Consider the following 17,919-nt stretch of genomic DNA (forward strand, 5'->3'; position numbering starts at 1 on the left):
GTACCATCAAACGGAGCCGGCGGGTCAACTTGTAATTGCGTCATCAACTCAACTCCTCGAACCCACAAAGCTCCCCCGAAAATGTCGCCCCAACTCCTAGTCTTTCCAACAACCTTGATTGCGAAATACTAAATTAAGCAGTCTCACAAAATTAAACCTCCCAACAATATTGAAGGAAATATTAAATATTAAAAGTAAAACGTTGAGACACTTTCTCAGTTGCACTAAGCTAAATCCTGCACGTTGGTTGCAGATTCATTGGCTGTAAAATCTTCAGGCGCCTAAAAAGTCACCTCGGTCGTTGGTTGGTTCGTTGCCCCCTTAATTTGAACAAGAGGAGATTGTGTTAGTTTCAAGAGAAAAGGCCAAACGGAAGACACGTTAAAGCCCACAGGTTAAAACCTCCTCCCACGCCGAGTCTCCGGTCGACGGTCGTCATCTCCGCGTCCACCCCGCATTCTTCTTCTCCACCCCGGGAGCCGAACAGACCATTCAGCTGACGCCAGACGCCGAGAGGGGAGACCAGCCCAGAGCCGCAGAACCAGAAGCGCGTCCGTTGTTCTAGTGGTCCGGCGATGTCGAACCCCGACGTGGAGGCGGGCGGCCCGGCGCGGGCGGCGCCGGCGACGACGGGGATCAAGCCGCCGCCGGGGCGGTACAACATGGCCAGCAACGGCAACGGCAACGGCAGCGGCAACGCGTCGTACGTGCCGCCGTCGCCGTTCTACTACGACAACGCGGCGGCGCACGAGCGGCACCACTGGTCGTGGCTCGTGCCGCTGGTGGTGATCGCCAACGTGGCCATGTTCGTCGTGGTCATGTTCGCCAACAACTGCCCGCGCGGCGGCGGGGACTGCGTCGGCCGGGGCTTCCTCCGCCGCTTCTCCTTCCAGCCGCTCAAGGAGAACCCCCTCCTCGGCCCCTCCGCCGCCACGTAAGAAGCGAGATCAATCTCTATGCTGCGGAGGAAGAAAGACGAACCTCCCTTCCCATCTGGTTTTCTGATGGCCCAACTCGTCTCGCCGCAGGCTGCAGAAGTACGGCGCCCTCGACTGGTACAAGGTCGTGCACGGGAGCCAGGCGTGGCGGCTGGAGTCGTGCACCTGGCTGCACGCCGGCCTCATCCACCTGCTCGCCAACATGATCAGCCTCATCTTCATCGGCGTCCGCCTCGAGCAGCAGTTCGGATTCTGTAAGTCCCCCAAACACCTGACGGCTCTGCCTGTCAGGTTCCTTCTTCCTCCGCCAGGCGGATGAACGCCGTTTCTGACCTGACCGGCGTTTGTCGCCGTCGTCCTCCCGCAGGGAAGGTCGGGCTGGTGTACCTCGTCTCGGGCTTCGGCGGGAGCGTGCTCTCGGTGCTCTTCATCAGGAAGGGCGTCTCCGTCGGCGCCTCCGGCGCGCTCTTCGGCCTCCTCGGAGCGATGCTGTCGGAGCTCATCACCAACTGGACCATCTACACCAACAGAGTACGCGTCTCCCCCCATTTGGGCCATTCGATTGAGCTCTGAGCAATTGAGAACCATCTCGTCGTCGTGCTGGCATCTGACCTTGAATCGTTGAATTCACATCAGTTTGCAGCCATGGTGAACCTGATCATCATCGCCGCCATCAACCTGGCGCTGGGCATCCTCCCCCACGTCGACAACTTCGCGCACATCGGCGGGTTCGCCACCGGCTTCCTCCTCGGGTTCGTGCTGCTGATCCAGCCCCAGTTCGGGTGGCTGGAGCAGCCCTTCGGGGCCAAGTCCAAGTCCAAGTACAAGGCGTATCAGATCATCCTCCTGCTGCTTGCGCTGGTCTTGTTGGCTGCAGGGTACGCATAATTCGTTGTCCTACAGACTGAAAGCTCCCAAGGAAAAGCTCATAATGCGATCGGAACGTCTCAGTTCTAACTTCTAACATTTGGTTATGCGTTGCCTCAGGTTTGCTGTTGGATTGGTCATGGTGTTCAGGGGAGAGAACGGCAACGATCACTGCAGCTGGTGCCACTACCTCACCTGCGTGCCGACGTCAAGCTGGAAGTGTGACAATTGAACTGAACAGAGATTAGTGACGCGTTAGCACGCTTGCGTCCGTCTTACAGAAGAAGTGAGAACATGCGTCCCCACCATTGGAGACAATGTCAAGATTAGATACATGCCCCTCACCTTCCGTGACATTGTCAACATATTGCTTTCAAGTTTGGTTTTTTAAACGCAGCCTTGTATAGAATTTCAAGCTTGTCCCTTTCGCATTCTTTGCACATGACGAGTTCATCAGTAATCTTTCTTGTATATTTCAAGAAATATGTAAATCACTCTGCCTGTGTTCTGATTGATGCGTTTATTCGTTGGTTCATCATGTGTTCTGTCCCGTTTGCAATGTCGAGACTAATAATATGATCGCATTTGATAGCTGAACCACTTCTTTCACGTTTGCTGAATGGGTCAGCTTTTTGTATGAGCATGAAACACATACAGTTGGCGCAAATCGTGTCAGGATTGAAGCAATCTCTTATACAGCTATAGCAAGATCGGTTGGTCTTCTGATCATTGAGTGCCGTAACCACCGATGGAGTAAGCCAAATCAATTAATCAATGTTAGCGGTATTTAGCTGTCAAATGGAAAAGGGGATGGAGCCACACCTAACCTTTACTATGGAACAAACAAAAGAATGAAGAAAAGAATGACCACCTCGATTAAACTATTTCGTCAATCCCATTAGCCTCATATGCCCCCCAAAAAAAAAACAGAGTTGAGTGTAAGTGCAAAGGGTTCACACATGCATAGCATACAGTTACACTATTGTGATGTTAGCGGTAGCTTCCAAAATGTTTTCGTAGCCACAAGTATTTTCTCGGTACTACCTGATTCTGGTTCACTGTCATGCACCTGGGCATTCCACCGAACTGACTGAGCAACCTGTGCTGCCTTATCTATCACATCTGGGGAGCCCCGGATAACAGCAGTTCCTTCTGGCCGCAGTATGCGGTCCATCTCCAACATGACATCAAACAGATCACATCTGAAAAAAGAAATAGAGTCGCATGGAGCCGTTCGTAAGATTAATCACATAAAGGTACGGCTATGGTAATATTCGTGCATAATATATCTGCTTGAATCTAGCAAGACTGTGGTTAATTGTACTATGAGCTGCTAAAGGCCAATACAATAGTACAGGAACAACTCCCAAAGTACTTCAGTTCTCTGTGCTTTAATTGTTCACTCAAGTAGTCAAGTCAACCATAACTAGATTTTTATAAAAAATAATTCAAGTTCGATCACGGTATAGGATGCTTACTCAAACTCAAGCTTCTGTAGGTTCTGAAGATGGAACACACATTGCTCTACTGACTATTGAAACAAATAAATGAGTGGACTGACCGGACCTAAAATTTAGCAACTGGAGCACATGCTGCTGAAGCCCATGGTTTCTGTATATTCCGAAAATGCAACACACATTGCACTACTAGCCATTGAAACAAATAAATGAGTGAACTGACCGGACCTAAAATTTAGCACCTGGAGCACATGCTGCACAAGCCATTGCAAACAAATAAAAGATAAGGACTAGGACTTCAAAAACTAAACAGAAAGCAAGTCTAAAGAGGTTTGTAAATGAACTACAGATTGTTACTAATTTACATTTGCGAGATTCACATGCCAGTGGCCCTTTTTCTTAACATATTTATCAGTGCAAGAGATGGAATATGAGATAAAAAAATTTCTATACCACATTAATACAGGAAAAATCATGCCAAAGTATATGGAGAATAGACTACTGTAGTAGACGGGAAAAAATAAAGGAAACAAGCACAAAATAAGGATCCTAGAAAATTGGCACTATAACTCCAGGTATATGGCTGGTGTACCTGCTAGTGCCTGAAATTGGATTGTTTATCAAGGAGTCGATTGCATCAGCATGAATGAGATCATAAGTTCGAGGATATGTTGAGAATGGTTCACACCTGAGACCAAATACATAAAATCAGGCAAAATTCAGGATCATGATGATCGGTTTATTAAATGAATATTTCATCAACAAATGAACTTAAAATAACAGGTGCAACATTTATGAAGGAGCATTTGATAGTTGACCAAATAAGTTGACCATATATATATCTAACTAATTGTGAAGTGACCAGAACTTGTAGAAAGTACAGGCCTAAAAGCTATATGGTGTCACTCAGATCTATTGAAAGAGGCAAATATCCAAATACTACTAAAATTACAGTTCTGTTTAGTGCAGCAACAGGCCGAGAGTTCCCAAGGATTATAATGTTAAGTTGATTGGTTGATAAATGCTATGTCAGATTCAGATACACCAGTAAATTCAAGCTAAAGTTAGCGGAAGAGCTATAGCAAAGAGTTGTGGAGTAACAATGTTGTATGTTAAATTACCAATAAGATGAAGTTCAACAAAATGCAGAAAAGTGAGAACTTATAGTTAAATGAGGCATTGACATTAGTAGTAAGTTACGCTCATACCAGTCGTGATAAACCCCAATAAGGCCCCTATCATAAATAACTCCAAGTGTCAATGGTTTTCGAGCAGGAACAACATTCATAACCCATACAGGATCAGACACTATAGCGGCTGCGAAACCTCCGAGGAACGCATTCATATCCATGACATTGCGTATGTGTGTGGTCCCAAGCTTGACACCAAGTGATTTTTTATAATATGATACTCTCCTCACCCACTTCTGAGTATCTACTTCAAACAAGTTTGCTCCATTGTTGATAAGCGATGCCCTAGCAGAAGGTTTAGATAGCCTATCTGGCCACCTTGGAATGGAACCAATAGCTATTTCTTCCACCATAGAAACTTTACCGACACATTTCTTCAACTTGAAGTACCTGCAACAGAACTTGTATATATGAAAAAATACAACAGGCTTTCTGGCACCCTCAATCTCAAGCTATAAATATAGTTTGTAGGCACAGGAAAAAGAAGTACCATGCTTCATCTGGATCATCATTGGTGCTACACAGATCTAGGCCAAATTCATTTTGGTTAGGAAGACATGAAGCCTCAGCGGGTTTCTTCCAAATGGCAGTATTACCATCTACAGTCATCAATTTGTAGCACAAAGCTCCTGCCATTACTTGAAGTTCATCCCATTCCTTCTCCTGCTTCTTCCATCTCACAGGGGGACCCGATATGATTAGATACCCCCCTGGTCTAAGTAAACGGTCAACTTCAATCAAATAAGATCCATCTGCCAGAGTGTACAAGTCAGAGGCTGGTCCAAAAGTGTGTGCACATATCCATGCACCTTATGGGATGCAGAAGGAGGAAATTACTTACTATAGGCAGTAAAAGGTATCAAACACCGGGAGCAATGGACAAAATCAAAGGACTGTGCTGGAAATGGAAGACGACGTGTGCCCAACATCAAAAGAAATGCTGGGATTCCTCTCTCCAAAGAAAATTGTATTTGGGATTTATGAGAATCTTTTGGTGCAAATGAAAGTGTCATGATATTCTCCTTAAGCAAAAACCCTCCAAAGCTGGCAACCTTCAGAGAGGAAAAGATCATGGTATCCATTTTTTCCTAAAAATAAAACCTAGAACCTTCCAAGTTTGGATTAAAATATTACCCCACATCCCATATCAAGACCTGTCCTGAGGACACCAGTTTTCAGTGGAACATACTGGCTAAGCTTTTCGATGTACTGTTCAGCTCCATCAGGGAACATAGTCCCACCACCAGGAAAAATAAAGTATGCACCTTCATGCTTCATCCACCCTTGATGACCTTTTCTTTCAGCAATCTTACCATAAGGCATGTTGTCATGCCAGATCTGAAAGGAGAAAAGTGACTATCAACAATAAATATCAATAAAATAAATGAAAAACTAATCTACATTCCTATATTCCAACGATAAAACATTAAATGAAAAAAAAACTCGATTAAAATTGAAACTTAAAATTTAAAATCAATTTTGTGGCCCTTCTTTAAGTTCATATACCAATTACTAATGCAACACGTCTAAGTTTTGAACTCTTCTGTTTTGCTAGCTTAAGGCTATCATGCACACTACACTAGCACAGAATGTCTGATCACTTGCGTAAGCTTATACTACTTCCTACAGAAACTGTAAACTAATTGAGCGCACATCTAACATCTCCCAAGTCCTAACCCCAAAAATAATCTCTAGGCAAGTAGACAGACACAACTACCAGTAAGCGAATCCTTAGACAATCTATCACTCTTGACAGTATCTAGAACTCACAGTTTTATAAGTGCAAACTAGGAAACCCATTTGACAAGTGATTTAAATCAGTAGACCATGAGGATTTAGTCGCTGACACCTAGATGCAGAAGCAAGCCATACAATAGCACAAAGCTATACAATAGCACAAAGCTAAGTACGAAACTAAGGCAATCTGAGCTTCACAAAGCGAATCAGGCGCTACAATGTATGCACATATATCAGATTAAACCAAGTTTCACACCAGCACTAGAACTCGCACACTCCGACCAATGCTCAAAAAGTGCTGTAATTAACAAGCGATAAGTTCTGACTTCTGAGAATCGAAAGGCCATTGCCAACGGCAGGCACCTTGTGGAGGCTCTCGGGCCAGGGCACGGGGACGCGGTAGCCGCTGGGCGGCGGGACGAGGCAGGCGGGCGCCTCGCCACGCGCGGGGCAGTGGCGCTCGCGGTAGTAGTTCATCTCGCGGCTGAGGCGGGAGCTTCGGCGCGGGTCCTCGCAGGGGAGGAGGTCGACCTCCGAGGCGGCGCACGGCGGCACCGCCGCGGCGCCACCGGAGCGGGCGACGGAGAGCGGGTCCCCGCCCCCGCGGCGCGGCGTGAAGACGAGCGCGAGGAAGACGACCACGGCGAGGAGGAAGACCGCCCAGACGACGTCGAGGAACGACCACTGCCAGCCGCCGGAGAGGACGCCGCCCCGGCGGTGCGGCGGCAGCGAGCTGAGGAGCCCCATTTGGGGGCGGAGTCGGCGGCGAGTGTGCGAGCTCGATCGGATCAGGCCATCAGGGTTTTGATTTCCGCGTTTTTTGTGTGTGTGCGCTGTGGGCGTTAGATTGCGGTGCTTTCGCGGGATGACAGCGCGTGGATCGGGAATGTTTGTCAGGTGACTAAGAAATCTAACTGCCATGAAACATGGCTCGGCATAAAAAAGGAAATCTGACGACATAAGAACAGCGGAGTTTGATTTGTCTTAAAACAGGCAGCAATTTGAAAAAAACAAGTAGGTGTACTCCGTAAGTCGAATAAATGCTATTTTTCCTCACTACGAATGCGTTTCTCGCTTCCCGAGAAATTAAATAATTTTAAATTTAATCAAATTTATATAAAATAATATTAATATTTATACTACAAATAAATATCATTAGATTAATCATGTAATATTTTTTATACTATATATATATTTGGATATATAAATATTAGTAATTTTTATAAAATTAATTAAATTTAAAATTATTTCACTCGTCGGGCAAAACGAGAGTTGGGCGCGGTTACCCAACGCTTCAGATGCCATCACTGAACGGGATGAGATTTATTGCCGCGGGGTGCGGTTACTATTTTTGTCACGCATAATTAGATTCAGCAGGCCCATAAACTTTACAGGAAAAACTAGCATCACGAGCAGTACTCACACAAGAGAAAAAAGAATAAGAGATGCATACATGCAGATAAAAATTGATGACATCAACCGCGTGCAAAGGGTTTCAAACCTAAAAAATCTATAAATCTTAAAATATGTAATCAAATTAAATTCTTACTACACCATTATCTTTATTCTTACAAGATCTTTAAATAAAGATCACACTTGCCTATGTTTGCACTATTTTTCTTAAAAAATAATACTAAATAATTAGTTTCGGCTACTAACAAAATATTTTAATAACACGAACAAATAAAAATTTTCTACGAACAAAAACTTAAATACGGCGAACAAATAATAATGTACTACTAACAAAATATTAAACATCGCGAATATTTGATTGTATAGGATAAATAGTAAAAATAAATATCACGAATAAATAAGTTAATATCATGAACAATTTAATCCACAAAAGGAATAAATAATTTGGCATTGCGAATAAATTAGTTACATGAAGACATATAATTTTACAAGAAGAACAAATACTTCCACATTGCAAAAAAATTATTCTTATAAGCATACATGAACTATTACTGTATAAAGTAAATAAATTACTTCAAACATTAACTAATGAGTATACAATACAAATAAATCAATATATATTGAGCAAGACTCATTCTTAAATATGAAAAATTAGTATTATACTATTGTAATATGTAAGTATAGATCTGTTAACGTTCAATTATATAAAAGACAATCATGGTTGATATGAAATATAAAGAGCATAAATTACAGTATAAATTAATCATGAAAGAAACAAATAGAGTAAATAAAATTGTCCATGCAAGTTGTTTCAGTATATGCTGCTCCACAAACCTGAAGAAGTGAAAGATATCTAGGCCCCTAAGTGAGTTTTGGTGATAAATGACAAAGTATATGTATATTTAATCGTGTTATTAAGCATGTGTGCAGGTGCTAAGGGTGACTGAGCAAAGCATATAGCGAAGCGTGAACCATAAAAAAGATATGAAAAGCGGCGTTCTCAAGTGTACTAAAAGACTAGATTTTATTTTTGAAATTGAGTATAGGAACGCCGCACTATCAAGGGGAACTTTGATCTACAAGTGTAGACAAGGTAGTTGTGCTCAAGAAAACCCACAAAAATCGTAAGAAACCATCCCATCACTCAAAAAGAGACTTCCTGTGAAATTCTGTGTCTAACCCGGAGTGTCCGGGTCTCAATCCGGAATGTCCGGACAGAGTGTCCGGAGTATCCGGACATATACCCGGAGTCTCCGGGTTACTGTTACCTGTCCGCAAAAACCACTCCGGACTTCTATGCCCGGAGAATCCGGACATATACCCGGAGTTTCCGGGTATCGCTCTCCCAACGGCTAGTTTCTGGATGAGGGGGTATAAATACCTCCATACCCCCTCTCATTCTCTCTCTTGCTCATTTTCGACCAGAATAGCCTAAAAGCAAAAGAGAGCTCTCTCACTCCCCATTTGCCCCATTCTTGAGTGATTTTCTTAGGGGATTGAAGTGAGATTGTTGCAAGAGCTAAGATTGTGCAAGTAAGCCTTGATTTCATCTCTTGAGCACATCATCCAAGTCTAGCCCGTGGATTCTAGTTTATTACTCTCGGAGCTCCAAGCTCCTAGACGGCTAGGCGTCGCTTGTGATTGCGTGATTGATTTGTGAGCATCACAGCTGGTTTGTAATCTTCTTTTCTCTCCGAGGAATTCATAGTAAGTGACCCTAGGGTTTGAGCGTTGGTCTCACCCTTGGGAGAAGAGCATAGGAGTTCTTGAGCACCGTCTCTTGAATTCTTCCTCAACGGAGACGTAGCTCCTTTGGGAGTGAACTTCGGAAAACAAATTCTGTGTCACTCTCTCAATTCTATCTTGCATTTGTGGTTGTTTGCTTGTGAGACTAACCTTTTAGGGTTTGAGGGCGATCCACTATTATACAAGTTTCAGGAGTAAGATAACTGGTGAGAAACACTGCAGAGATACCACTAGTTCCTCTAAATTTACTGAATCCAATTTACAGCATTTCTATCTTTGTTTTGTAGCAGTTTGTTTCATATCCAGATAGTCCGGACATTATCTCCGGAAACTCCGGACACATCATCCGGAGTATCCGGACATATATCCAAAGTATCCGGACACTTGTGTTGCTAATCGTGTTCGAAGTGTTTTTAAGTTGCAGATTAGCCTATTCACCCCCCCTCTAGGCATCTTGAGGTCCTTTCAAGAAGGCAGAACACATAAATAATTTGTGACCATAGTTAAAGAAATAAGTAAAGATTCACAAGGAAAATTGTGACCATAGTTTTCATATTTCATGGTTTCATATGTAGCATTTATTTTCATGTTGTAGGTATCTAAGTCTGTAAGGGGGCAATGGTGAAAAAATATATGATTTTATGTTAAGGAATCTATAAAAAAGGAAAGGAAAGAAAAACAAACGACGAAAAGAAAATAGAAAAAGAGTAAGAAAACAGAAAGAGAAAAAGGAAAGAAAAGAGTAAAGAAAACAGAAAGAGAAAATAATGTACTAGCTTTGCATGCATGCAGTACTCACGCTGAGACTAGGAAAGGAAAGAAAAAGAAACAAAGAAAATAAAATAGAAAGAAGAGTAAAAAAACAGAAAGAGAAAAAAAGGAAAGAAAAGAGTAAGAAAATAGAAAAGGAAAAAAGAAAAAAGATGCACTAGCTTTGTATGCACGCAGGCTGCGACTAGCATGTGACTTCCGAATACACCATGCTGTCATTTCGTAGCACGTGCCCGATTAAGGATGGCAACTGGTACAAATTTATTGGATTTTGCTATACTAAATCCGTGCCTGCGAAAATTATCTGAACCCATTAAAAGTTCATACCTATAAAGGGTATAAAATTTTGCCCAAACCCAAACCCATCGGGTTAACGGGTACCTACGGGTCGCCCATGGGTCAGCCGTGACGAGGATATTTCTTTATGCATTGGTTACACACTTGCGTGATAAAAGCTTGTCAATGATCAATACGTGCATATTCTTCTAATTATCAACTATGCTTCAATTTAAACCACTAAAAAAGATAATATATTTATCTAAGCAACAAGTTATAGTTTGCATAAATATAGAATGAGTAATAAGTTTATAATTTATTGTATGAAGATACTAGAGGGAATAAAATTACATGTAACAAGTTTACTATTTCAAGTGGAACGGTATTAACAAGTTTGTTTTAAGTTTAGAATAAAATAGTGGTATTGAAATCAAGTTTGTTACAAGTTCATAATAATAAAATGATGGTATTAACATCAAATTTGTTAGAAGTTCACAATAAATGGTAGTATGTACTAGATTGCATCGGATTTTAAAAATCCACGAATTTACGGGTTTAGGTCCTATAGGAATAAATCCATACTCATAAACCCAACAGGCAGAATTTCTTAACTAACGAATCTATAGGTCTAAAAGTTGATCCAACCCCGTACTCTACTAAAGTAAAACCTATCAGATTTTAGATTTTGGGTACCTATTGCCATCTTTTATGTGTGATGGGCTGCTATAAATTTATTTGGCCAAAATAGGCCACACCGAGCCGAACAATTAGGTCAAATAAGTTAATCATCTAGCCCACCAACGAACCCGCCATCCATCAGATTATGAATTTGCAGCATATGTGATGCATAGCTGTGATGACAAGAGTTGCATTCTTTTACGGAGGAAGAGAGTATTTGAGTGCATGGGCGGATTTGGACCTAGGGCACTAGAGCACTGGGGTCGTGGTCCAGTCGTGGCCCAAAACCCCCCTTTATATCCCCACTAAATTTCCACCAGCAGCAAAGGCCTGTAGCTCGCATAGCCGAGCCTCACTCACCAGCCTGCTTAGCACCCTCGCCTTTGCGCATCGAGAAATGGCGTCTCCGTCTCGTACCCCTCAGCAGTCAGCACCAAGTTACAAGTTATACAGGCATTTGGGCTGATATGGAGAGTGCTTCTTAGTTACATATTTGCAAAATTAATGGCCGATGTACAGGCTACTGTTGACGAAGATGCAAGAGGCGGGATTAACCAAATTGTTGTTAATTAGACGTTTCCTTTGTTCGCGGCTCATATTTTCATCAAATTTGTTGTGCAATTAAGCATGGATGTTGGCCCTAGGCATGCGGATTCGCCAGCTCCGCCACTGTTTGAGTGAGCCTCGGTGCCTCACACTTAGGAGTAAACAATTTTGTTGCACATTATAATTACTTCCTCCTCCTACTCCCCGTGTTCCAATAAGCCATCGCCATTTTCTTTCTTCATCTCCTTCAACAAACTTCTTTCGCTCTGCTGCCCTTGCAGAGTTGCAGGATCATATCTCTGCCATTTCCTAGGCTGCCAGACTTGAATTCCCTTTGTTTGAAAATGTGGGTTATCTTAACTTTGTTCTAATTCGAACTCATCTAACTTTAACCAAATTTACAGAAAGAGCTCCTAACATCTACAGTATTAAAGTAAACACGATATTAAGAAATGATGATGTTTGTAGATATTACTGTATTTTTCGTAAACTTTGTCAAAATAAAGACATTTAACTTAGAATGAAACTAAAATAATTTGTATTTTACAACAGATGTAGAAGTATTTTTCCGAGCGCTCTGCTAAGTTTTAGCAGCAAAAATACAAAAGGTTGCGAACCATTTTAGATGCACTTCATCTTCCGTCTCCTCTTCTTTTTTTTTCGTGGAAGAGAGCTTTCCATTAAACTCATCGGCTCAGCGATGTCGCTAGCCACCAAGTCCTCAACACAACTAGGAGAGCCGTTACATGCAATGTCGACCTCCGGAGGACACATACGTCCCAAAACAGCTAGGGAATGAGCAACTTTGTTACAAGAGCGAGGCACAGATCACAGATCACATATATTGTTTCTTTAGCAGGCTGATCTCAGCCAATTTCACCCTTCATTCCTTGAGGTTCATGCCGCCAAACCAGATCGGGCCCATTCATGCTGCCATTTCGATCCGGCCCATTAGCACAGCTAACGTCTAGAGAAGCACTGCCGGCATAGATCCAGGCGGTTGTGGGGTCGCATCCTCTACCCTCCTGCTATCTAAACTTTAGACCCATCACATCAAAGAGAATCTTGCTATTTAGAAGTATTAAATAAAATCTGTTTATAAAACTTTTTGCACAGCTAGGTGCTAATTCGCGAGACAAATTTAATGAGCCTAATTAATCCATAATTTGCCACAGTGATGCTACAGTAATTATTCGCTAATCATGGACTAATATACCTCATTAGATTCGTCTCGCGAATTAGCATTAGGGTTCTGCAATTAGTTTTGTAATTAGACTTTATTTAATACTTCTAAATGATAAGATTCTCTTTGATGTGACCCCTCTAAATTTTAGGTACCCGGAAACGAATACACCCTGACTAAAGTTGTTCCCCATTCACTCGTCTCAAAGGGTTTCTGAATTTTGTTCAGGTTGTCCACATGACCACATCCCCTCCTGCCTCCGACGTCGGAGCAGCGTCCGGAGGTGATGGTATTTTGAATCTGTAGTCTGTACAGTATCGAGTTGAGATAAATACATACAGATGTTTTACTAAGAAAAGGATAAATAAACAAGTTTCTTGCAGAGAGAACAGAATAAAGCTGATAAAGTTCTAAAGCGAAATCACACCGTGTTGACCAGTAGGTCAACTACGCCCGGACATGCCGGCTAGAGAATCTCGTGACTTCAGTTGACTAGTGTGCACCCGACATCTGACAAACTACTGCAACTACCAGTAGCACTTCATCAACACCTGTGTGTCAGTTCGCTGACTGCACGAGCCACGTTGTCTGACGTACGTGAAGGCGCCGTGCGAGGAAAAAATACCGCGACTTCATCAGCACCACGGAAAAAACATCTACATCCGTGATCAGGCGATGACTCCGTGAGACCGTGAAGACATGCACGGAGTACCAACTGCCCCCGTCCTGGATAACGCCGTGGCTCCGAGAAACGTGAGGCCCCCGCACTAATCTAATCTAACGTTGTCGTAATAAAAAGCAGGGAATGCACGGCAGCCTGCTCCCCCGCCATGGCCGGCTCCCGGGTGGCCGCAGGATCCAGGAGCAAGGTGTGAATCCGTGGACCTTAATCCACTAGTCCTCTGCTGGCCAGTTCGGTTACGGCCGCCACGTGAAGTGATGTGAAATCGTTGAAGCCGCGGCCGGCCGGGCCTGTGTTCGCTACGAGGAGCGAGGATCACCTACCCCGCTGCCCAGTTGCAGCAGTAGTGTCGCCTGGGGAAAAGTCATTTCGTGCGTCACATTGCCAAATCTCTACTGTTCTTGGTGCAGGGAGACGAGAACAAAGCTTGGGTGTGGTGTGCTGTAGGGCAGGCACCGGCGGCGGCAGAATGATACGACAACGAGACTGACGAGCACAACGCTCGTACAGCGTGCACGCTGTTGCAAAAGTCTTCATGATCATCAAGGTTCACTGTTAACGCGGCGGACGCGCAGGCGCGACCGGAGACCAATCGCATTGACATTTGACTGGGTTGAGACCTACTGCGATAGTAAGATGAATCGTTACCAGAATCGTAACATTAGGCGAGCCTTCTTAAACTGTTGGCCATTGCCTAGCACATTCGGAAATAACAATACCCAACAGTAAACCGTCGGCCAGTGCCTCTCGAGCATTCTTGGTCGGGCATTTGACCAATCTCCGATGGTCCGTCAGCCATACGATTACCAAGGGTGAATGCCTGACGGTTCACTCTCGGTCTGCTCTTGATTATAGCGTACAAAACAAATGGACAGCCATACAATTACCGACCGGCGTGACTCCTGGCGGCCATTTTAATTTTTCTAAATATACTTTTTAGTTTTCCATTTGTACATTTTTAGATCTAAACTGTTCTTATTCCTTTCAGTTATTATTTAATTTGAATTCAATTTTGACCACTTTCCTGCAATGCACAAATATCCCGCGTGACAAAAAAAAAAGAGGAACAAACAGAAGATGCTGATCATAACACTTCTTTATATTTCACAGGTAGACCGATACATTGATTAAAAAAGAGTAATTAAAATTTACGTAAGTGGAGATCGCACTACATATTCAATCTAAGAAAAGGTAGAACAGTTATCAATCTGTTGTTGTCTGCTGGTCTCCGGCCGCTAGCCAGTGTCGTCCTTGCACATCCAAATCTTGATCATTGTTTACTCCTCAGCGAGTAATCTAAATCAGAAAAACTGCAAATTTAGTAAACCCACGAGGGTGCTGAATGCATCCAAACGAAGCAATAAAATGATAGGGATCAACGTGGGACTAAATGGATTTGCCGAGGAACGAAACATACATTGAGAAATAACAGACATTCAAGGTGATGAGTTTTCAAGACAGATTAGATCAAACAAGTGAAGCTGTTCTGGTACCTTACCACTGGATCGACGGAGCACGAGGGCTAGCGGGCGCACGATGCAGCTGTCGTTCTGCCGATGGTGATGGCTTCTCTGAATCCGTGCGTCTTGGATCGTCGTTGGCTCGTTGCAACAACGCACGGCGGCTCGGTAGGCCAACCAAGGATGAACTCTCCAGGTTGGATGCCAACGGCCGCCAGCACGTAGAGGTTATTGTTAAGAATTTGGATCGGCTAATGCGTTAATTAGATTAGGATATGCTCTGTTTAATGGCTTAATCAAGAGATAGAGATGATTAGAGGGACAGAGAGAGGAGGGAATATCACGGAGTATACCTTCGTGGCCTAAGCCGGGAGCTGACGCAGAGGTGGCCGCCATGGTGGTGTAGTGCGGGGCTCGGGGTGGACCGGCCGTAGGCGTACGTGCTTGCAGTGCCGCGGGCGATGGCCGGAGGCGTTGGCGCAGGGGCGTCGACGGTGATGCCGGAGGCGCTTCCCGCCGCTTACCGCGCTTGACTTAGATCGGTTAGGTCAACTGTGGGTGGGGCGGCGGCGGCGCGTCGAACCTCGTGATACGAGCCGCTGGCCCCCACCCCCCTTTTATATTGCGCGGCGCGACGGGGGGCCCACCAGCTAGATCGTGCTGGTACGCCCCCGATCAGGGCGCGTGAGAGGGAAGGCCCTCTCGGATCCGTTGGGATCCGAGGGGTTGTAGGAGATCAAACCAACAGTCTCCCCCTTGATCTCACTCTGTGTTTTTCTTTCCTTTACTTTTCTCGCTTCTTCATGGATTTGTACATAGAGCATGCTTTATCGTCACGGTCAATCGCCGATAGATTCAACAGCTACAATATACTCCTCTATTCAGAAAACGATTCTTTAACCTTTTTGGGCCCTTGTAGTCCGAAGATCACAGGCTATCCCTTAGCCCCATGCCAGCTACGTGTTCCTTGAACACGTTGGGTGGTAAGCCTTTCGTTAGCGGATCCGCAAGCATTTTCACTGTGCTTATGTGTTCAAGATTTATTATCTGATCTCGGACTTTATCTTTCACAACATAGTACTTTATGTCTATGTGTTTGGCAGCACCACTTGTCTTGTTGTTGTGAGCGTACATTACTGCGGGCTCGTTATCGCAGTACAACTGTAATGGTTTAGATATATTATCAACCATTCTCAGACCGGGTACGAATTTCTTTAGCCAGTTCACCTGTCCTGTAGCCTCATAACACGCAACAAACTCGGCATACATTGTGGACGATGTAGTGACGGTTTGTTTGCAACTTTTCCACGATATTGCTCCCCCGGCTAGGGTGAATACATATCCTGACGTGGATTTTCTGTCATCTCCTGCGTAATCGGAATCTGAGTATCCTACGATACGCAGAGATTCTGTTCTCCTGTACGTTAACATGAGGCCTTTTGTTCCTTGCAAATAGCGCAGAACTTTCTTTACCAATTTCCAGTGTTCTGGTCCTGGATTACTTTGGAATCTGCCAAGCAACCCGGTAACATAAGCTATGTCAGGGCGTGTGCACACTTGTGCATACTGTAAGCTTCCCACAGCGGAAGCATATGGTACCATTTTCATTTGCTCAATCTCATATTGAGTCTTGGGGCATTGAAATTCCCCATATCTGTCGCCCTTGACTATAGGTGCAGGTGAGGCACTGCATTTGTGCATATTAAATTTCTTCAGGACCTTTTCTATATATGTCTTTTGAGACAGTCCTAATACCCCTTTTAATCTGTCTCGATGAATCTCGATTCCTAGAACAAATCTTGCTTCACCGAGGTCTTTCATCTCGAAATGCGAGGATAAAAACTTTTTCGTCTCTAGTAGCAGATTGACATCGCTACTTGCCAGTAGAATATCATCCACGTACAAGATTAGAAAGATGTACTTTCCATTCTTGAACTTTGCGTAAACGCAATTATCCTCGACATTTTCTTTAAACCCGAATTCTTTTATTGTCTTATCAAACTTCAAGTACCACTGTCTTGAAGCTTGCTTTAGCCCATAAATCGATTTTCTTAGACGGCATCCCAATTTTTCTTTGCCTTCCACGACAAAACCTTTCGGCTGTGCCATGTAGACGGTTTCATCTAGGTCCCCGTTAAGGAATGCTGTCTTCACATCCATCTGATGTAATTCTAGATCGTAATGAGCTACGAGAGCCATTACGATTCTGAAGGAATCTTTACAAGAGACTGGGGAAAAAGTCTCGTTGTAATCAATTCCTTCTCTTTGTGTGTATCCTTTTGCCACGAGTCGTGCTTTAAATTTATCTATATTCCCTTGGGAGTCATATTTGGTTTTGTAGACCCATTTGCAGCCTACTGTTTTGGCTCCTTTAGGAATTTCCTCTAGGTCCCACACTTTGTTGGTACTCATCGATTTTATTTCGTCTTCCATAGCGTCAAGCCATTTCGACGAATGTTCACTTTTCATGGCTTCTTCAAATGAAGTGGGATCATCCTCCATTTGGGTCTCTTCGCTATTATAGACTTCATAGTCATTGGAAATAGCGCGCTTCCTTATTCTTTGAGGTCTCCCGTGAGCCTGAGCCTGCGGTGCCTCATCTATTTGGGGCTGCTGGGGCTCCTCTTCTTGTGCGGCAACTGGCTCGACAGGAGCCTGAGGAATGGGTTCCTCTTCCTCATTCATCGTCACCACAGGAGGAGTCATTACAGGTATCGGCATCGCAGTGACTTGCACTGGCGGTGCAGATACAACGGGCAGCGAGAAAAAAGATTCCTGAATCACGGGATTGGGTGTATACGCCCTCTTCTCCTCAAGATCAATTTTTCTTGCTGTGCCGCTCCCCCGGATCATTTGATCCTCAAGAAAAACTGCATGCCTCGTTTCTACGAATTTCGTCGATCTGTCTGGGCAGTAGAAACGAAAACCCTTTGACCTTTCTGGATAGCCAATAAAATGGCAAGATACCGTTCTTG

At 43.9% G+C, this 17,919-nt stretch overlaps 2 protein-coding genes across 3 annotated transcripts; one reads left to right on the forward strand and one right to left on the reverse strand.

Moving 5' to 3' along the window:
• Positions 1–416: 416 nt before the first annotated feature.
• On the forward strand, positions 417–2,343 carry LOC112900200 (RHOMBOID-like protein 2). Its single transcript, XM_025968977.1, has 5 exons — positions 417–934; positions 1,029–1,192; positions 1,306–1,469; positions 1,575–1,816; positions 1,926–2,343. The coding sequence occupies exons 1-5, from the start codon at positions 576–578 to the stop codon at positions 2,035–2,037; spliced, it is 1,041 nt and encodes a 346-aa protein (XP_025824762.1). The 5' UTR covers positions 417–575; the 3' UTR covers positions 2,038–2,343.
• A 229-nt stretch (positions 2,344–2,572) lies between these two features.
• On the reverse strand, positions 2,573–7,017 carry LOC112900199 (probable methyltransferase PMT13). Of its 2 annotated transcripts, none has more exons than XM_025968975.1 (7): positions 6,553–7,017; positions 5,587–5,790; positions 5,294–5,504; positions 4,943–5,204; positions 4,471–4,842; positions 3,855–3,950; positions 2,573–3,007 (listed from the first exon to the last, which is right to left on the reverse strand). In XM_025968975.1, the coding sequence occupies exons 1-7, from the start codon at positions 6,934–6,936 to the stop codon at positions 2,785–2,787; spliced, it is 1,752 nt and encodes a 583-aa protein (XP_025824760.1). In that variant the 5' UTR covers positions 6,937–7,017; the 3' UTR covers positions 2,573–2,784. The 2 variants fall into 2 exon arrangements, with proteins under 2 accessions (XP_025824760.1, XP_025824761.1); XM_025968976.1 differs by lacking the exon at positions 2,573–3,007 and adding an exon at positions 3,016–3,516.
• Between the last annotated feature and the right edge of the window lie 10,902 nt (positions 7,018–17,919).

Source organism: Panicum hallii, chromosome 7 (genome assembly GCF_002211085.1).
Source record: "Panicum hallii strain FIL2 chromosome 7, PHallii_v3.1, whole genome shotgun sequence".
Lineage (NCBI taxonomy): Eukaryota > Viridiplantae > Streptophyta > Magnoliopsida > Poales > Poaceae > Panicum > Panicum hallii.